Below are 21,837 nucleotides of genomic sequence, written 5' to 3'. Positions count from 1 at the left end.
GAGGGAGGGTGGGTTAAGAGGGCTTCCGTGCATGTGCTGCTTTGCATTGTGCAGGGATCTGAGCTCCCAAAATGTTTGTGTGAATGTGGCACAGTGAAAGGGGGGGTGAGACTGAACTGTCAACAGCTGTCTGCAGGCAGGGGGCTGGCGGGGCTGCTGTGTGCTTAAATACCCTGTAATGGCACTAAGCCCTTTCTCTGGTTGTCAGGGGGCAACGCGGCTGAGGTGAGGGCTGTCCCCGCGGGAGAGGGACCGAGACCGAGAGGGAGAGAAGGGGCGCCGAGCATGGCCGACTCCTGCGGCGTCTTGAAGGGGTAGAGCTCGCTCGTGCATCATGGTTCAGCAAAGAGGACACAAACACTCCATGGCCATGGGAAGCGATTCGACCCAAGACGCTTTCGCGGGACTGGGACCCGAGGAAGGGGATGAGGTTTTCGGGTGCGTCCCCTCCAGCAAGGACCCCAACTGGTGCAAGACTCCAACCGGGCACATCAAAAGGCCCATGAACGCCTTCATGGTCTGGTCACAGATCGAGAGGCGGAAAATCATGGAACAGTGGCCAGACATGCACAACGCGGAGATCTCCAAGCGCCTGGGCAAAAGGTGGAAGCTCCTGCCGGACTACGAGAAGATCCCTTTCATCAAGGAGGCGGAGCGGCTGAGACTGAAGCACATGGCCGACTACCCCGACTACAAGTACCGACCCAGGAAGAAGAGCAAGTCTTCAGGGTCCATCAAAGCTGGAGAAAAGGCCTCCCCCAAGAACAAGTCTTACCCCAGCCGCACAACCACCAGCAAGGTGCTCAAAATCAAAACCTCTGCTTCCAAACACAAAGTGAACCTTACTGGCAATAAACACAACAGCTATGACAGGGGCGAAAGTGAAGACGATGCCATGGATGTAAAGCTCTTGAGCCCAGCAGGTCAGAAGGATGATCAAGAGGCACCAAAGCCTGTCCTCAGCTCCTATCACCAGCAGGAACCTCAGGGGCATGCAGCGGACAGGCCACTGGCTGCTCAGATCAAAAGCGAGGCTCCCGCTTCTCAGCCTTCCTGCCTCATCGCCCTGCCAGACGTCACGGCGACAGAAGATGTCTGTCGGGTCCCCCGTGAGCACAAGCTGGCTGATCACAGAGCACCTGTGGGCGGCAGGTCCTCTACACCCACCTCCACCAGCTCCTCCTCCCTCGTGTCCTCCTCCTCCTCCTCCGACGAGGAGCTAGATGAGGAGATACTGCACATCATCTCCAACGCCAGCTTCGACAGCCTGCCCATGGACTGCTCTTCCCTGGACAAGGACTTCGACGCCTTCCATGCAAACTCAGGATCACACTTTGACTTCCCAGACTACTGCACGCCGGAGGTGAACGAGATGATTTCCGGGGACTTGCTCGTGCCCAGCATTTCTGACTTGGTATTTACTTACTGAGGCTCAGCATCTCAGCATCTTCGTCTTGCCAACCCGACCATCTCACAGGAAATTAAGCAGCTGTTCAACCCTGATACAGTGCCCCCTCCCTCTCTCTTGTCCCTTCAGAGCCCAGTGAGAGCAGGTGCTTCTCTTATACCAGTGTGACATTTCGGTGAGCTTAGAGAAAAGGTTCTGCAAATCCTTTGCTCTTCACAAAAAAGGGTGTGGAGAGAACATTTAACAAGCAGAGGCGGAGGGGAGTGGGGGGGAGGTGCTTTGATAATGAATCCTCCGTTTCCAAAATCAGCTTCTGAGAGAACTTCGGCATCAAGGTGATTAAAATGTTTTTGCAATTATCTCTGAGGTCCACAAGAATCAGTGTTAAGAGCATTTACATGCTAGCAATGTAAACACAAGCACTGTTTCTGAGTTTTAGTTAACCCCTGCAGAGGGAATAAAGGAGAGCAGACTATATGTTGTAACCCTTTTCTTAAGTATAAAGCACTGGATATATTCATCTTATTAGTCTTAAACTGATTGCTCAATCTGGCTTGTTTAGAACAGGTTTTACATTGGATTTGTAGCTGTGAGAATTTTAAAAAGAGCTTAAGGTTTCAGAGTTCTGCACCTCGAAAACCAACAAAATTAGGTGATGCTCACATTTCTAGTCAGTCCACATGGGTGTGATATTGCCGGTTTAAAAAATACAAATGGCAAGCAAGTCACTGACATTTCAAGACACAAACAGCAGGAGTCCTACACTAATGTTGTTATTATTGTTGCATATGAGACCTTAACCTTACCTATAGTGATAAAAAGATGTTTTAACACATATTTTATCAAAGGAGCAGGACACATCCTGAAACATTGTGATTGGAGAGGCTTTTTGCCGTTAATTTGACTCAATAATATTTAGCATGTGCAGAGCAGTGATTATTCAGGCAAGAGATACTGGAATGATGTCTGCAGCCCCAGTTCTGAGTCATCTTATAATGCCTCCTGATTTGGAATTAGCAGTTTCATCATCTTGCTACTGGATGACCTTTGTATTATCTCTAGCGGTGTTCCTTGCACGAATTCATGTGTGTGTCTGTTTGCACTCGTTTTCTGCTGCGTTCATTTAATTATTTTTTTCTTGGAATTGAGGATGCATATCGCCGTAGAGGCAGAGGTCTTTTGTACAGGGTCTGAGCGCTGTGCTCACTGAGCGTCTGCTTAGAGATAATGCAGTCTGGTTGGCAAAATGCATGTCATGTCTGCAGTCGGGCTCCAGCTGCCTCATCAGGCGATCTGTGAATGGAGAGAAATCTGTGTCTACCAGCTGTCCCCATTGACTCTCTCAGGGATCACTTGTCTGGGTCTTAGTGCCTCCCAGAGGTAATCTGCGCTCTCTGGAAACACGGACGTGGATCAGGAATGCAGTGACGAGGCACGCGGATGGCTAACTTCCATGGGAGGGGGGAGACAAAAAAAATGCAAGACTTTCTTCTCTCTCCTCTGACTCAGAAAAAGGACTGCCTTTATTTATATCTCAGCAGCTGTCAGCATGAATATCTGCATCTAGTATTTTACAGTAACCTTAAGCCCTCTCAGTTCAAGACTCGAGCAGCTTTTTCTGCACCAGGATGGGATGGGTAGCAGCTCACCCTGCACTTAAAAAAGGGATCGTTTATTTTTTGAACTCTTACAACGAATGAACCTTGCAGTTCTGTTTGATGACTGCTGCCATCACGACGAACATTACCTGTGGCTTCGGTTTTGAATTAGTCCACATCAAGCGGGTTGATATCCTTGCTTCAGCTCTGTGACATGGGTACTAATCCGTGACCAAAACTATCTTTTTTATTTTTTTACATCTGTGAAGATAAATGAGAAACTTTACAGTCCCCCTTGGATACTATGTTCTCCCATTCCTCTCTCATATTCAGGGCTGGACCTGTCTGGATACGTGTCCTTTTAAAAGGACGAGTACAAGCAAGGGGGAATAGGTCATATACCTGAAACACTGGTCAAAAACACTGAGGCCTTGTATCAGGAAAGAAAGTCCAGATACTCCAGAAATGTGTGCCCAAGAATGGCTTTAAGCTGACTTTGTTTAAAGCAATATGCCTTTTCTTCTTTGAGGTTTTAGTAGTGCTTTGAAATTATCGAGATATGGCTGGCATTCATTCACCTGGTAAAAACGAAATGCAGTGTTATCTTTTAGGCCCAATTTCAGTTGTCTTGGCTAAATGTGAGGCCAGTTCCACATTGAGTGCCAACATATTCAAAAGACTCTAAAATGTGTGGAGGCATTTTCCGTTTCTGCATTCTTTCCAGATGAACACCTTCCAGAAGTTCGGGTTTTACTCAGAGACATATCTTTGCCAAATGTAGAAAAGAAAGTACAACTAGAATTTCCGCCAGGACTTAGGAACAGTGTTATTCAAGTTTTATAGTCAGTGACATTGTATGGGAAAGAAAGCTAGGAACATTTTTAAACTATTGCAGAATATTGCAAAGATCAATATTGTAGCGCAATAATTGAAGAAGGTATTTTCTCCTCTGGTTCCCACACACAGGATGGGTAGTTGTAGTGTTTTGCTGTAGACTTGAAATGGGGTCTCAGTGATGATGGATGACAGTATTCCTAACTCTTATCCAACCAAACACCAGCAGTCTTCTCCTCTAACTGGACTCAGGTCAAAGCATTCAACTCACTGTGCAACTGCTTTTATTTGTAATGTTTGTACTTTGTAAAAGATGTGCTGTGTATGGCTATATATTAGGGAAAAAAATGATGTAGCATCTGACATACTGTTGCTGGGCGAAACTTTTTAAAAGATTAAATATTTAAAACTATTTTACAGTCTTTTTTATTTGGATTTGTTTGCAAGTGTAAATAAAAGTATTTATTTAATGATACTAATGATGAAAATCAGACAACAACCGCATGATGTTTCGCACCAACATCCACACAGGTGTCGAAACCCAACCGGCATTTTTTAAAGGATTTTAAAAGATAGTTTATTTTTTTAGGTGCTGTGGGTTTTTTTTCTTCTTTCACGCCTTCCTATCGCTGGGCAGTTTTTAGCTCTGGCTTAAATATCCATGCTGAAGAACGGGGTAGACAATTCACAGATGGGCTCAGGAGAATCAGTGTCAGGGCGAGAAATGCACAAAGCCCGTGCATAAATGAAACCGAGTTAAAAACACCCATCTGCTTCGCACCTCCTACTCCGAAGGCTGTTTTGATTAATAGAGTTCCCGCAGATGGAACTACAATGCTGATTTCACGCAGAATATTTTCAAAGGGGGAGCACAAGAGAGACAGCCATACCCAGCACGTCTGACAGCTCAGGAGCGCCGAGCTGCTCTCTCTCAATGACTCCAGGACTGAGACTGTGATCCAGGGGCAGTCAGGCCTAGAGACAATAGGAAGGCTGCTCTAAGCCTGGGCTGTACAGTTTCAGGCTTTACACCCCACAGATCAATAAGATCTGAATCTTTGTACTGCACCACAGCCTGCTGAAATAGCCAAACTCCAGCCACGATGCCTCACACTCACCATTTACAGATGATCCTAGTGCACTGAGTTCAAAGCAGGGCACCGTTGCCTTCACAGCCCAGACCTACTTGTGTTTACACTTCTCTTGTATGTGTTTTTGTCCTTAAAGAGCTTAGAAATCTGTGAAGGGCGCTCCCCTCCGCGGTGAGATTTTGCTCTCCTCGGGTGAGACACCACTAGCGGTGAGTTAAGATGGCCGTGAGACTGCTCAGCATGAGAGAAACCGCAGCTCCTGACACGCGGTGTCTGAGCTCAGCCAAGGAGCCAGCGGTGCGAAGCCGCCATCTGTGGGATTATGGCCGAACGCCTGTAAATCAGAAGCCCCCCTCAAAGATCAGAGCCCCCCCCCCCTTGCCTCCCTATGTGTCAAAGTCCGCATTCTGTAGCCCATCTGGGGCATCGGGGAGTGGGGCAAATATCTGAGGGCTGAGTCTGGTTTCTTGAGATTTTCACCACTGAGGGAGCCTAACAAGACCCAGTGGTGATATTAGCACAGACAATATGGAGGAGAACCCCAGGGTGACAGGTCTGTAATCTAAAGCCGCAACAGTGAGTTCTGATGCAGTGTGGCCCCCAGGGTGTAGTGCCCCCTGCTGACAATTAGCTTCTTATCTTGACACATCCTGCTCCCTGGACCACTAGTGACGACACAGACGCAGGACACGTAACTCTGAGGTCAGTGTGAAATGTTTTTTTTTATCAGTGTTTACCTGAGCCCACCAAACTCTCATTCTGTGAACAAAAGTGATGATTTTATTTTATTCTGGATATTTTTTCTAGTTCTATTATTATTATTATTATTATTATTATTATTATTATTGTTCCCTGTCAGTATTCCCTCTTGGTAGTACATTCTGCTGTTTGACAGTAGGCATGTAGATAGAAATAAAAGCACCTTTTTGTAAATAAGTAGAGAGGTGGCCTGTTGTTCCCCATTTTTGACATACAGTAGTCGTGGGTCGAGTGAGACTTCATCGCTGAATAAATGGTTATGGTCCAAAGCAAACCTCTGGGTGGTTTATGTCTTCTCTCCAGTAAAAGCACATATGAAGCACGAACAGATGTTCCCGCCACAAACGTGATGCGCTAAAGACCACAGAGAAGGGCAGACTGCTCTGGGACCACAGGGAAAACTCTGAGCACACAGCAGATCGAGGGCCTGCGAGGATCACAAACCCAGCAGAGCTACGCTCTGAGGCCATTTAGAGGAAATTGCTTTACAGGTCAAAATGCTCAGTTTTTCCCTGCATAGTAAATTCTCCTTGTTACCAGACATGTTAACTCACAGGATGAAGGGAAGGGAAAACAGAAACATTGCAGAGGTGTAGGAGGAAGGAAACAGCTGTGCTGCTCCTAGAGACATAAAATGACCTTTATGAAATGCCATATTGATTGATTAAACAGAGAAATAAGCAGTTTTGGATCTGGCAGCTTTTCATAAGAAAAAAGGGATTTATCATGCATCAGAGCCACAACTAAGCAAATCTATCCACCTTCCTGCTCTGCAGACCAAGTCTTTATTTCATTGCAACATGCAAATACACATTATTCTATAACATCCACTCTTCATCTATGAAAATAAAGATGAGGTGATATGAATGCCTTCCTGACTCAACCTTTAGAAACTCAGCCCGGCTCCCATATAATTGTTTGCTCAGCACTGTTTAAGCAGGGCAGCCCAGTCCCAGCGCACGCTGACTTTAAACTTTAATTAACTACAGCCCTCATGCCTCCTCTCCACAGAGCTCTGCACTGTGAGCTACACAATCACTGTCGAGGGCTGTGGCCCACTGCTTCCCAGCTATAATAGCCCTGCCTGGACAGCAGTCATTTAGAGAGATTACATAAGAAGAATGAGTCAAAGTCAATTATTTCCCTTCCAGTCCCATTAATGTGCACTGACACTGACAGCCTTCCCACCAGTATCATTACTAGCTGTAGCAGCGCAGAAGAGAGAAATTCCAGCCCTTTATTGGAAGCAGTGAAACCTGCGTTGATTATTTACAGCAATGCTGGAATTTTATGACTGTCTAGGGAATTCTTTCAGATGTGTTTTCCCATTTTTCCTACTGCCATTCCTGCCTTGCTAAATCTATGTAATCTTATGAATTTATGTGCGATGTTGTGCGCACAATGAAATGCCAAAGACTTGTGCAATGCAGTCAGAGAGCTGGAATATTCTTAGACTGTTGCTGCTGCTTAGTTTGAGCGAGCAATGGCTGTTTGCACATTCAGGGACCTCGCATTCTCTATTTACCAACAGTCATACACAGCCTGGCAGCCCGTACACCTGCAGGGACTGCCGTCTCTTGACAGAGCGTGCACCCTCTGCACAACAGAGGGACCCACCAGTTCAACATATCGAAGCAAAGGGTCTCCATCACACGTCACGCACAAGGACTCCCCTTTTCATTTCCTGACATGTGCACGATCACCTTTAATGGGCTTTCGTGCAACATCACATCCATCTCCATGAGTGTGCAGAGGCCTAATTACATGTGAGAGGTGAAGAAACATCAGTATTAACCACTGCAATCGATAGCACTAAAGCACCAGCCTACACGTATTGATGTACTGTCCTGTATTGGGAGTGAAGCACAGAACAGCGCCCTCAGCACAGCTCTTTTCTCTTCCTCGGTCTGACACAGCCTCTGAAAAAGTACTGATTGCTACCTATTTATATTTCTATACATCTTTATGGTGACACCCTAGGTTTGGCAGGCCAAAACATCAAGGCTTCTTTCGGTCCCTAATGTTCATACCAGGCTGTTAAGTTGCTTAAAAATCTCTCTCTCTCTCTAGGTCTCTTCACAAACTCCCTCTGTATCTTCTATTTTGAGGCTCTGCACAAAATTCACAGTTCTACAGATCATCACTCCTCCCTCTGGTGAATCTGCACCCAGAGGATCCATTCTCTGCCCCTCAAACAGCAGATCAAACCAACTGAGAAAGCCTCCCCCACTTCCTTTTTAAACTGTCACCTGACCAATCATCATCTCACAGCTGGTCATCCCCCGCAGCCTTTTGGGAAATGTGGTTCAGACAAGCATCTCCATTTCGCCTGATTATCTCTGACTCTGCCGTGATCTGAAATTGTTCAGAATTCAAATCAAGCAATGCTGCATTAAAATCAAACAACAACATTAGTAAAGCCTCATGTAAAATACTGTGCACTATTTTGGTCACTAAGATATTTCTGTCCTGGAATCAGTTCAGAAGTGCAACCAGGTGAGTTCAAGGAATGTTGCACACCGACAGCCTAGAAAAACGACATTAATTTAGACCGGAACAGAGATCTTCAAAATCCTCAAACACGCTGAAAAAATTCAACCTGAAGGACTTCTACAACATGTTCCTCGTGCAGAGATTTGTGGAAACATGGAGCAAGCTGCTCAGCCATATTGTGGAAGCTGATACCCTGGCCTGTTTTTTACAAAATGGTTGGATCCTCAGATCAATTAACTACTAAAAAACAAAAGACCTAAATGGGCTGGATGGCTTTCTCTCTGACCCTGCCGCTGATCTTCAGAAGTTATGATAGCTCTGCAGGAACACTGGCTTCGTTTGCAAATTGAGACGCTGAATAAAGGCCCAACTCGGAAGGATGAGAACTCATGGAGCAACAGCTGGCAGTAGCAATAACAAAAGAAAAGATAAATGATGTTGTTTTGTGCCTCCACATATGTTGACATTTTTACACATGCCTAGAGTGTCTTAGGCACACAAAGACATTCTCACAAACTGCACTGCATTCATTAAATGAATTCAGGACACATTACGTTATTTATTATTCATTGAACTCCTGACGTGTAATGATTTCTTACAGTGTATTCTGCAAATATGCAGTGTATAGGATTGTTAATACACATTATATTAGTAGGTTTTAAAAAAAGAAGACTTCTAAGTACTGGAGGCGTTTGTATTGGCAGCAGCACTGTCCTGTAGGACATACTGTACATGTACGTACATGTAGATAATCTTTGCTGGATTCACCAGCAGCTCCACCACCAGGTCTTTTTGACCTGATACTTAGAAAGCCCCCAGCAATTGTCTTTATAAGCTCAGTGCAGCCTGGCGCTGTCTGGGCCCTGACTCTGTCCTGGGACCTGACATGACCCTGGTTTGCCCGTCAAGATCCTGTCCTCCCGGTGGCACACACCATGCCCTCAGACCCGCGTTCCCAAACGTTCACTCTTTCCCCATGGAACATCCTGCTGCACATGGCCTGATCCCTAAGAGGTCCGTTCTGATGCACAGTTCTCAGCGCTGCGCGTGCCTGTGCATTGTGAAGTGGCGGATCTTCGTCTGTACCATCCAACCCCCTTCCTGTGAGTCAGATGCCACCGCGCGCTCAGGCTGAGCTGCCATGCTGGTCTGAGATGACGATTCAGTGTGCAGGCGTGAGGCGTGCAGTTAGCTCTGAAATCACATGTGCATGGCGGGAGGATTGCAGTTGCATGTGGAAGCCTTTGGATGAGTGGCGGGTCTGCCCTCTCCTTTTACTTCAGTGTCAGAGCTTTCAAAGTCCAAGTCTGTTTCAAGGATGCAGCTCATGTGCGATGGGAAGCCCTCAGTGAAGATATTATCTCTCCCAGTCTCTGTCTCTCGTCCTCTCCCTCCCTCTCTGCACCCCAGACTGTTTGGCCAAGCGTGGCGATGTTACCGGGCTTTTCAGTCTGTAACCACCAGAGACCCGCCTGATTGTAATTCAAGCACTTTATTTCAAGCATCACTAAGCAGGCCTTTCACTGTGACTTGTTTGGGCAGGGACATGTGTGGTTCCTATGCATGATGTATGTTTGAAGTGCTTTAACCTTCTCGCATACAAAGGCGTGATTCGGGCTGAATGTGAGATTCTTAAAATAGAGTGTAAAAACCGGCACCGAGTATGGGTTAACGTTTACCATCATGGGGCCTGATCTCACAGTCCCGCCCGCTGACCTGAGCAGCCTGAGCTGCAGGCTGAGTGTGTGCCTGTGAGAGAGTATGTGCGTGCGCACACATGTGTTTTGCCATCCGGGCCTGCAGTGCAAAGAGACAGAAAACACATGCTTGGCAGTAGGGAGGTTCAGGGCAAATCAAAGAGCCATTTTCCCCCCACCAGGCTATCAATAACCCACATCCTGGGGTGGGTTAGCAGGCACAGGTGGGAAGCCTTATTGCAAGGCAGCCCAACCCCCAGGAAACAAGAAACAAGCTCCGCTGCCTTCTGTTGCCAGGCACCGGTCTTATTTTTTTTATGCACTCTGTTCTTTCATGATTTTCTTTCCAGCCTCCACCACCACCACCATGATCACAGCAGCCAGTGGCACCACCCCTGCGTCAGAGAGCTGCTACCGGAGGGGCAGCAGTCTAGACAGGCCATCGGCAGCCCCGCAGCACAGATCGCTGAGAGCCACCTCATATCCCCACACCGCTGACAGCCGCCTCCTTGCGCAGCGAGAAGCACACAGCGCAAGCAATCCCACTCATACCTGCTGTATGTGCTTAGAACATGCAGGCTTCTATCAGCTGCATGGCCTGATCTCAATGCAACAGAGGAACAGGAAAGCATGTCTGAGATGAAGTGAAGACAGCTTGGTTAATTACAGGGGCATGAATAACACTGAAACACCATTATAATAAATGGGCAAAGATTGCAAATTGCGAAGATTTAGCTGCTGTTATTGTCCTTGCTTGTTTTGCATGTTTTATTAGATGCTGATGCTGTTTGTGCTGTAGGGCTGATGGTGCAGGTTCAGTTTAATTACGGTTATTGACTCCGTGCCCAGGCGCTTGGGGCGGGGAGCCTGCGAGAGAGCTGTCGGCTTCAGGGCTGACGAGCTGTTACTGCCGGTTCCTTGGCTCCTCAATAAGCTGAAGCTGATAGTGGGCTTAGAGAGCTACACCTGAGCAGATTACGCACAGGACTGGGTCATGAATGACAGCTCGTTCATTCATCTCCACGCACTCGCTCTCCTGCGGCAGAAGAGCAGCATCCTACCCTGCAGCACAGCTCGAGTCAGAGACGGCGCTGCCCGTCGGCTGATCTGTCTGCAGCTCCTCGCTACCCCCCTGCAAAAACCTCGCTTCATTAGGTCCTATTGGCAACCTATTGGCTGGCACCCCCTTTAAAACTCTCTTTTCAAGACGAGTGTCCTTGTCCTTGTCAGTATGATGAAAACAGATATGGAACACTGATCTCAAACAGCCCGGTTGTTGGAGAGTGGAGCTATTGCTATAGGTCAGAATTACCTCAAACACATGCTCCCCGTTCCAGCCAACCAATATATTTTAGGGGAGACCCAGTCCTTAGGGATTTCCTTCTACTGCAGTGAAGTGTATTATATTAGGTAAATGGATTAGCGTCATCATACTATATTCTGCTGTTGCGATCAACAGACTACTCTTCTGCCAATGACTCAAACCCCATAGGCACCGTGCAGTCACTGTGTTTATACAGACCCACATGCCATGGGTCCTTCTGGCCAGCAGGTGTCTCTACAACTTTTATTGCTTCCTAGCAAAGGAATCCTGCACTTTCTGTTCAACTGGACCAGGAAATGACAGGAGAGGTGAGTGCAAGAACTAGGTAAGAAGAGCAAAAAGTCAGAAAGATTACAGATTTTCAAAGCAAAGGTCCCTCTGCCTTTGAGATGGGATTAAGAACAGTCTTCGTGTAAATAGTCGAACCCGCGCAAATCTCGTCACTCCCAGTGTTTTTTTAACAGACATTCAGGAGATCCTAACCTCGCACATTTGCACTCTCCTACAAATGCAAGTCTCGCTCCCAGAGACCTGGCCAGCAGCAACTCACAGCTGGCAGCCCACTGAAGCTTGGTCAGTACCTGGATGGGAGACCTCCAGGGAAAAGCTAAGGTTGCTGCTAGAAGAGATATTAAAAATCCCAGGGTGTTTCTCGAAAAGAGTAGGGGTGTTACCCCGGCTTCCTGGTCAAATTTGCCCCTGGCCTTTACCAAACACGGCCTCCTAATAATCCCCATCTACGAACTGGTTTCATCACTCTGTTCTTCTCCCACTGAGAGCTGGTGTGTGGGGAGCGTACTGGCGCACTCTGGCTGCCATCGCATCATCCAGGTGGGGCTGCTCATTGGTAGTGGTAGTGGGATTCCCCATGAACTGTAAGGTGCTTTGTGTGGAGTGTCCAGAAAAGAGCTATTTAGGTGTAAGGAATTATTAACCTTCCTTCCCTTCCTCCCACCGCCTGCCCCATCTACACCTACTCAGAGAGGCTGCCATTCCCTCAACTAGGCAAGTCAGGCCAATACCTTAGACACATCTTGTCTCTCTATCCCATTCATTAGGATCTGACCGAACTACTGAAAATAGCTTAGCAGTTTCTGGCAAGACCAGTTGTCGAAGGGCCTTACTTACCACCGAGTGTATTAAAAACAGAGCTAAGAACTGCCCTGTAAAAACCAGACTTCCCCATGGGAAGCTTATGTCTTTATTGAATTTCATGTCACTGGGAAGCTTGGTAAGCAGATAACTGTTTTACAGTGTGAATAAATGAGGGGTTGTATTTTATAAGGACTGTCTCAACCAATGGCCTTTCCAAAGCTACAAGTTAAAAGGGCTTTTTTATCACTTTGATCTAGGCCAGGGAGAGAACTGCTCAGCTTTGCACTTGCTGACTTTACCTATAAATTCCACTCCCACCACCCCCCAGACACTCACATTTTTTTTTTAAGACTGCAGCTGGAGAGAGGATTAGCGTTAGTAAACTACCACATCAGTGTCTTCGTAAAACACTGATCAGGCTGTAACTGGGAGAGTCCGACAGTCGCTCTGTGGATCTGCTGGAGGAACCAGGTCTCCTCCAGGTGGCATGCTCCCACTGCCTGAAGTCTTTTGGGTGGATGGTAAGAAGCCCATTTCCCTCGCTGTGGTTTTAGTCTGTGAATGAGACCCAGTCGTGGCCTTCTTCATTTCCACGGCACATGCAGTGACCAGCTCATGAGCCCACTCCCGCACACGGTATTAACAAGCACTTGCCGCCCACTTCTCCAAAGGCTTCCATGCATGATAGCACGATACGGCCCTAATAGCCAAGCAGGAGAAGACAGTGAGAGAGGAGCACAGGGAAGATCCCCAGACAGGTGGGTCCAGAGGCAGTCAGGCCAGTCGAGGGTCAGATAAGTGGGAGGCTGGATGGGCCTGGCGCACTCCTACATCACACAGAGAGCAGGAGAGTCCCGCTCTGCCCGAGCTGCAGCCAGGGCTCTGCTGGAAGGCGGCAGGTTTGAGTTCGTCAGGAGGCGTTGCTCCAGCCCAGAGCCCGTCTCCCGTTCTGGCTGGACAGCGCTGGCTGGGGTCCAGACGGGCCAGGCTGGCCACAGCTGCCGGCGTCTTGCCAGGCCTTTGATGGCTTGTGTGCGGCCGTTCAGTGCTGCTCTTGCTCCTGTGATCGTCACGCTTTGCCAGCTTTGCTTCGGCTACAAAAGCACGTTTTTCCTCCTTTTCCTCCTCATTTTAAGGGGTGAGGGAGTGGGGCTGGGTCCCTGTGTCCCATTCGCAGAGATGTTTGTGGGGTTTTTTTGGAAGTCTTCAGATCTGGGAATTTTGAGGCGAACACAAGTGGTGTCCTCTGTGTCCTTCCGCTGTCTTTTATGACGCCTCGCTGTGCCGTTTATTTGTAGTTTTACCACGCCGAAACCCTAGTAAATTATATTTAGTGGTGATTTAGAAGCCTGCAGCCTGAGAGGGCTGGGAGACAAGCTCTGGTTTTATGTTTTCATGGTGAGCTGCTCCAGTCCTCATTTTCTGGAAAAGCCATTCCAGCGACGACACTCTCATCCCCCAGTCAGCCCGCGGACTTGCGCGCGCGTGGCTACGTTCGAAATGCATCACCCGTGACACCCCAATAAATTCCCAGAAATGAAGGCGTTGGATTCATATTCATGGAAGACCCGAGCCCAGTTTTATTGCAGTAAATCCTGAAGCGCCCCAGTTTTACACACAGCGTTTTCCCCTTAACTGAGCTGCAGTGTGCCGTCTGCGCCCGCACTTTCATGAGTCATGGGTCTTTATGACCCAGCTGTATATATAACAGCAGCCATGATATATGTACCGAGCCAAGAACCTCGTCTTGCAATTCAGGGCTGATGTATTAGGGATATTAGATTTTTCTACATCAATACACAGAGAGAAAATAATGTATAAAGTTATGGAAGATGTAGAGTATTAAGACACATTTCTTTTAGTTTGATTTTGCTGCACTAAAACCAGATACCAAGTGATTCTTAACCTCAAACTTCCAACTCCATGAATTAACATATACAGTACATGGAGCTAAAGCAGTTCATCCAGGGGAACATTACTACAGTAAGGGCTGCTTAACACTATTTTATGCATTTGTATTTATCATATGCATATTGATGACTAGATAGGAAGACAGGTATAATAGATGCCTAGATACTAGAAGCAGTTAAGTTGCATTGAGGAGCAGCAGTTGTGATGAATTATGAGAATGAATATTAATTAGTCCTTCATCCGATCACAACACTACAGGAGACAGAGCATCTCATTCTGGTTTTTGTGCATAAAAAATCAAATCAAATGTTATAAGTATACCCATGATACATAGATGGTTTTCACATTTGAAAACTGCTTTCTTCTGGCGTCACACCTGACCTCATACTGTCTGCTCCTGCGCTGCACATTCCTCATGAGGCCAGACAGAGGCCAGTGTTTCACAGTCTGCACTTCCCCTTGAAGTCATGCTCTGGGCTGGTATCTTGAAACCTACCAAAAAAAAAAAGAAATAAAAAATTGAACACAAATCCCCACCATACTGCTCTGTTTTTCAGAATAACCTAGAGTGATTTGCACATTTGTCAGTTCTTTCAAACCGCATAAGCTCTTGCAGAGTCTCATTTGCACATCTCTGATTTTCTGCTGGTCACAGCTACTTTCTAAAGTTTGCCACAGGGTAACATGTAAATCCTGCTTACTGCAGGTGAATGTATTCATGGTACATCTTGGAAATCTGTCCTCATATGAACTGAGCCTGACGTCAGCATTTACTGGTTTATTTAGGGTTCGGGTTCACATTGCTTTGTCATGGGGGCAGTCTTTGGCTGGGGACTAAGACAGGGCTGTCTTCTGATTTTCAGCATCCTTTTGATACACCAGAGGAAGTAACATAGCTAACACGTCTCTTCATTTCTACAGGGGACAAAAGGAATTTAAAGACCCTAATAAAACCAACCGTATTCAGAACACTTCTCACTACTTTATTAGATAGTTTCTTTTGTAAAGTCAGCATTTCACACAACTTAAGGTTTTAAAATCTATGTATGTATTAGAGTAATGGCCTTTTAAATTCATTGGAGGTGGAATTCTCTCCAATACTCACTCTGTCTCTTGGCTGGTTTGAATTCTGCATAACTTTGCAGAGCAGGAATTTTCCTGAGAGCTTTCAAGGGTGACCTGATAGGTATGGCCTACAGGGGATCTTAGACAAAGCTTTAACCTGGGTTTACTGCTTTAGGACCAACAACTAACCCCAAACTGGAATCGAGTGGATGAGACATTGAAGAGCTGGGGGGTCTGCTGTTATCCATTCACCTTCTAAAAGACATTAAAGCAGCTCATAAACTTGCCTAGAAAATCTGCCCATGCCTTATGTCAGACAGGGCTTGCAATGTCTCTCTTGATGTGCTATTTTATTTAATATCTAAGCTTACTGCTTCTCCTTACAGTATATTTACCCATCATCCTCACAAAGAGATGATGGGCTTTCGACATACAATACATATTGTACTAACAGTGATGAATGCTAAACATTGTCCTTGGTCTTGGAGTACATTTACAAGAATGATTCCAAAAAAAACTTGTTTAAACCTTGGTGTAGGATTTCGTTAAAGCAGAAAAATTCATTATGTAATGGGATAAAAATAGAAGTGTAGTCCAGGGATGCAGGTTAATTTTTTTTACTTTATAGCACAGTGTAAAACCAACAATAATAACGCTATGTACCATCGCTGCTGAGCCTTAATAGAATCGATTTTTAAATGAAAGCAATTTTAAACTCAGAAAAGTAAAGATACAGCAGCACATTCTGATAATGTTGTCAAATCAAAACGTTTTAAAAAAGATGAAAGGATTCCCTGTGCCTTATCTTCGCCCATGCAGCAGACAAAAGTTTTTGCTCATTGACAAAACTGAAGTGCAAGAGAAAAACACAGAATAGCCCACGGCTTGACTGATACACCTTCCGAAGGAAAAGGGTCAAGCGACCATTAGAATAGCTCTGGAACACTCGAACAGCTCCAGCATGTTAGTTTAGGTCTAAAACACCAGGTTAGTTCTAGCATGTTAGTTTAGCTTTGGAACACTAGATTAGCTCTGGCACATTAGATTATCTTTATAACCCTAGAGATGACCTCTAGCATGTTAGTTTATCTTTGGAACACTAGATTAGCCCTCGCACACTTGATCGGTGCTGCCGGGGAGCGGTGATTCTTGCGCTCGAAGCTCTCATGCTGCACAACAGGCAGGCCTGTGGGTTCAGAGCGGTTCTCTGGATCGCTGAGGTTTCTGCTGTTCCAAAGTTCTCTAATTCTGGCCCCACGTTTGAATCCAGTAGCACAGATTTCCCCACCACAAGACCTGCGCGTGCGGGATTTCTGATTTCACAGTCTTTGCTAAGGGAGCCACCTTACCAGGTTTTTAAGCATTTGATGTGTCTTCCAATTCTTGCTGGAGCTTCTTCCCTGGCAGCTTCTCATATGATCCCCCACCCTCCTGCCCCTCCCCGTCTCACAACCCACTGGCTGTATCCGCGGAGGCTCTCCGATAATCCCATGTTCTCCCAAGGATTTGGCTTCCCTTTGAATGGGTTTAACGCGAGACGTGGGGATGGGATCTGTTTAAGCTGAATTTAATTCTTTTAAAATTGATGCTGTGGTTTCTGATTCAGCTAAAACGCCTCCACCCTCCCAGCCTGAGCAAAAAAAAGTTTCTTTTAATATCAGAGTTGTTTGCTCTGTGCAGTCACTGCAGGAAATAGGATTTACTTTTATGTAGAGCAGTGGCAAAGCATCAATTTGGTTACATAAACTTCTGTGCTAAATACATTTCATTACCTATTCTTGCTCCTTATCTCACATGTACATTTTAGTTCCTCTCGGATGGGCTACACTGGTTTTTCAGAAAAGACAGATTAACCTACATTCTTGATCGATGTATCAAATCCCAAACACACAGATGTACCATATATGATCATGCCAGTGACCTCTGCTTTTATAACTCTTTACAGCTCCATGCTGCATTTATGCAAACTTCAAAATCCCCTACATTTTCCATTTTTGTGTATCAGGAGCTTGATCAAACCCTAATTCAGCTGGAGAAGAGGCGAGTGTCTGATAGGGGGCTTTAGTGGGTAAACTCACATGGCTGAGGAGAAAGACAACCAGCCCGTAATGACAAAGGTGTTGGGCAAGTCCTTCCCCCAGTAATGAGGGGTGAGCCAGGGAGCTGAAGATCGGGGGGGTGGGAGAAACGAAACACAGTAGAGAATGAGCTAGAAGCGGGGCGTTTATACTGTATGTGGACAGGCAGCAGTGGGTGAGATTAGGGCTTGACCTCCTCCTGAACTTTGGCATGCCCACTATGTACACAACTTCAGCGCTCTGCTGTCATCCTCTGTCTGAGACTAGAGAACACTTTCAACACGTTTCCCAAACCTGACCTTGGTTCAGTGTTCTGTAGCATCCGATAAAATAAGGTTGATGTCACTGTACTTTCACAAAACTCCTCCGCTTGGTACTTCCTCCGTGTTAACGCTTAAAAGCTTCTCTTGTTTCATTATGTCATGCCTCCCCTCTGGGGAACATACCTGGCTGCTCTGCCTTCCCACTGGGGAACGTACCTGGCTGCTCTGCCTTCACGCTGGGGAACATACCTGGCTGCTCTGCCTTCCCACTGGGGAACGTACCTGGCTGCTCTGCCTTCCCACTGGGGAACGTATCTGGCTGCTCTGCCTTCCCACTGGGGAACGTACCTGGCTGCTCTGCCTTCACGCTGGGGAACGTACCTGGCTGCTCTCCTTGCCGGGTCGATTCCAGAAGAGCAGTATTTGTTTTGTAACATCATTGCAAACACAAAAAAAAGATACTAAATTAATGGATTTCCACAGATTTAAAATCGCTGGAATATTACTCACAAAAAACATACATGTGGGTATTTATTCCACACAGCGGAGTGTGAATAAATAAGAACATAAACCTCTTAAATATGAATCCAGGTCAGAGTTTACAACGTGCATTTTGCACGAGGGATTATTGTAATTTAGTACAAATAAAATTCCAAAAGGTTTTGGTCGATAATAATTCCCCCAGAATCCCAGACAATGCGACGGACGATGTCAGTGCTGAGAGCTGCTCTGGCCAGGTTGGTAACAGATGACACAGCGTGGCTTAAAAAGGCTGCCGTGACATTTGCACCCAATAACTCAAAAGTACAGAGTCCCTTCCCCCACGTTTTTGTTCCAAGACTTTCTTTGGCATGCTGCATTTGTCCACCATAACCACAGCCTATTCTGATCTGTCTTGTCTCAGCCATTAAACATGTATTTATCCTCCTGGCCTTGTTACGCCAGCTGTGATGGATGTGGGCTCAGAAGACACACGAGACAGTGGAGCGTTATTGACATCAGGGAATATTAACACGTTCACGGGCGAAGTCAGCGCCACGGACAGAAGGAGCAGCAGGGAGCCTCACTGATTTATGTGAGAGTAAATTACTCCGAGTCTGACACCCTGAACTCTTCGGAGGTACAACAATCGTGCACCTTTAAGAAAAGCCACTGACAGTGATTCATCTTTTTGGAAAGACATGTTAACAGCACTCTAGCAGCTCCAGTCTGGTTATATGGCATGTGCAGAGCAGGAGATGTAATTGTAAGAACATGGGAGAGGTGACAAGCCAGAGGAGGCCGTTTGACCCATCTGGTCTGTGCGATCGTTAGTGCTAATTAATCTCAGGATCTCGGCCAGTCATTTCTTGAAAGAAGCCAGTGTTTCAACTTTTTATAAACGTGTGTGGGCTGCTTTTTCTGCCTTCCCACACCCCTTCAAGTACAGATGTGCCTCTTGGTCTCAGTCTGATTTGCACTTCTGCGTACTTTCCACTTGTGTCATTTGTGTCCTCAGCTTTCTCAAACAGAAATGAGCCAGGAGTGGTCAATCTGGGTGCTGGAGAGCCACAGTCCAGACCATTTCAAAGGTCACTCTTAAGTGGACAATTAGTGAAGACATGGAACACATGTGCGCCGTGAGCAATTCCCTGAGTTAATTGATTCAGGAATAGGCAAATGGGGTCATTGAGAAGTACAGGATGTTGGTGTGTTCATGTCAAACGCTCTTTGAACTAAGTAATGGAACTCATCCCCCACTTAAGTGGCTGGAAAGCAATTCTTCCAAATGTTTATAAAAGTGGTGATTTAAGATGATTTAAGAGATGAGCTTACTGACTGCTGGATTGTGACTGTCCAAGACTGTCCCCCTGAAATACACAAATACTGTAGAAATCCACATAAAACACTCTTGGTAGAATGTTACACCGCTAGCACGAGGATGGGGTTTGATCACCTGTGGTTAATTATCTGTATACAAAATATATCATCAGCAATTAGTCAATGACTCAATCAGATAGGGTGATCATTCTCTTCCCAGACAAGGAGGTGCAACTTATGCACCTTTCTGAAAAAGAACTCTCTCCCCTGTGGTCGTGTGTCAAAATCCAAAGCGTTTCCATAGCTTTGTGTGGAAAAAAAAGTGTGGAATTGCCAATATTTTTTTTTATCGTCCTTACGCGCAGAAAAGGTCTCTGTCTGGCAGGAGGCGAATGAGGAAGAGGAGACATGCTCATCGGAGCCGCTTGTTCGTCGCTACTGCGCAGAATTCGATGTGCTCTACGGCGCTGGCAGCGGTGACTGCCACCTTAAGTCTCCTGGGGGTCTGCAGAGTGAGTAGACAGGGCAGGGAAATGTCTCGCAGCTCACCAGAAGAGGTTAGACATTACAATGCAGTTCCACCCAATTCATCTGTCTGTTGTCACACAGGAAAAACCGCTGCTTAGCTTTAAATGCTGAAATGGTTTGCGCTTTGGAATCCCAGTTCAGCTTCCTTGCCTCTGAATTGCATCAGTTAAAACAAAACTGCTGAGCAGAAAACATACTGTGCAGATCTGCTGCAGGTTCAGAGTTCTTGTCCTCAGTCTTGGCAGTGGCGGCTTGGTGAGCTGCTGCACCACAGGAATTTATTCCAATTTATACTACACTACAGGACAGCTCAGCAGGGCTTTCTCTGTGGTTCGTGCTGTAACATACAACACAGAGCTCAGCAATTGTCCTGACGTCTTCTTATGCTAACGTGAAAAAACCCAGGAAAAACACAGGGATTGAGTCTAGAGCAAACTGCCTAAAAATAATAGGAAAGTGGTCTGTTTGGAAAAAAATAAAGCATAAATAGAAAATTCTACAGTTTCCCACTGCTCTAACCCTAGTTTTCCAAATGGAAATTATAGTGCATGCAACATACTGTGTATACTGCAGACTTCCTCATACACAGCAAAACGACAGCAGTTGCCCCTTTGGTTGGATTTCAATAGCAATTCTGTAGTAAGCTACGATAATGTTTGTTTTCCTCAAGAGATGAGGCTCTGTGATTTTCTACTGGCCTCCTCAAATTCTGCAATGCATTGAAGAGCTGAACGTGACGGGACTCCTGGGTCTGTGGGGTGTGTGGCTGATAGCGGGGGGGGCGGTTGTTTACGGAGCAGAACGCACCCCGGAGTCCCGCGCCAGGGCTCGTCCTGTTCACCGCTGGTGCTCAGCTGCCCGCCACGCCGCCTGGCACACAAAGAAAAGAGGCCAGGCTCTCGGGCGGGCAGATGAAGGGAGAGCTCGGTCGGGCCTGTCGCAGCAGCAGCTGCACACCAACAGCAGGGGGGCTGAGGCAATCTGCTGCACGCGCTGCCCCCACTCCCCCCACTCCGCGGGGCGCCGGGGCCCGGAGAGCGGCCCTTCGTCCTCCACGGAGACGTGTGCGTGCTGCCGCACTGTGACATGAGCGGGGGCCATCCCCTCACGAGGTCACGCCTGGACCCCTGCAGGAAGAGGGAAGCAAGCTGGGGCAGTAGATTGCTCTGACTGGGGTGTAGCTGGGGCAGTAGATTGCTCTGACTGGGGTGTGTATGGGGCAGTAGATTGCTCTGACTGGGGTGTGTATGGAGCAGTAGATTGCTCTGACTGGGGTGTAGCTGGGGCAGTAGATTGCTCTGACTGGGGTGTGTATGGAGCAGTAGATTGCTCTGACTGGGGTGTAGCTGGGGCAGTAGATTGCTCTGACTGGGGTGTGTATGGGGCAGTAGATTGCTCTGACTGGGGTGTAGCTGGGGCAGTAGATTGCTCTGACTGGGGTGTGTATGGAGCAGTAGATTGCTCTGACTGGGGTGTGTATGGGGCAGTAGATTGCTCTGACTGGGGTGTAGCTGGGGCAGTAGATTGCTCTGACTGGGGTGTGTATGGGGCAGTAGATTGCTCTGACTGGGGTGTAGCTGGGGCAGTAGATTGCTCTGACTGGGGTGTGTATGGGGCAGTAGATTGCTCTGACTGGGGTGTGTATGGAGCAGTAGATTGCTCTGACTGGGGTGTGTATGGGGCAGTAGATTGCTCTGACTGGGGTGTGTATGGAGCAGTAGATTGCTCTGACTGGGGTGTAGCTGGGGCAGTAGATTGCTCTGACTGGGGTGTGTATGGAGCAGTAGATTGCTCTGACTGGGGTGTAGCTGGGGCAGTAGATTGCTCTGACTGGGGTGTGTATGGAGCAGTAGATTGCTCTGACTGGGGTGTAGCTGGGGCAGTAGATTGCTC

The 21,837-nt window shown here is 46.9% G+C and overlaps 1 protein-coding gene across 1 annotated transcript; it reads left to right on the top strand.

The window, feature by feature from the left end:
• Positions 1 to 254: 254 nt before the first annotated feature.
• Positions 255 to 4,250, top strand: sox12 (SRY-box transcription factor 12). The gene has a single exon (XM_088937297.1). It carries the CDS (start codon positions 335 to 337, stop codon positions 1,427 to 1,429), a length of 1,095 nt encoding a protein of 364 aa, XP_088793423.1. The 5' UTR covers positions 255 to 334; the 3' UTR covers positions 1,430 to 4,250.
• Positions 4,251 to 21,837: the final 17,587 nt, after the last annotated feature.

This window comes from Atractosteus spatula, chromosome 19, assembly GCF_055471065.1.
Source record: "Atractosteus spatula isolate fAtrSpa1 chromosome 19, fAtrSpa1.hap1, whole genome shotgun sequence".
NCBI classification, from domain to species: Eukaryota; Metazoa; Chordata; class Actinopteri; order Semionotiformes; family Lepisosteidae; genus Atractosteus; species Atractosteus spatula.
This window is presented reverse-complemented; position numbering and strand designations above follow the sequence as displayed.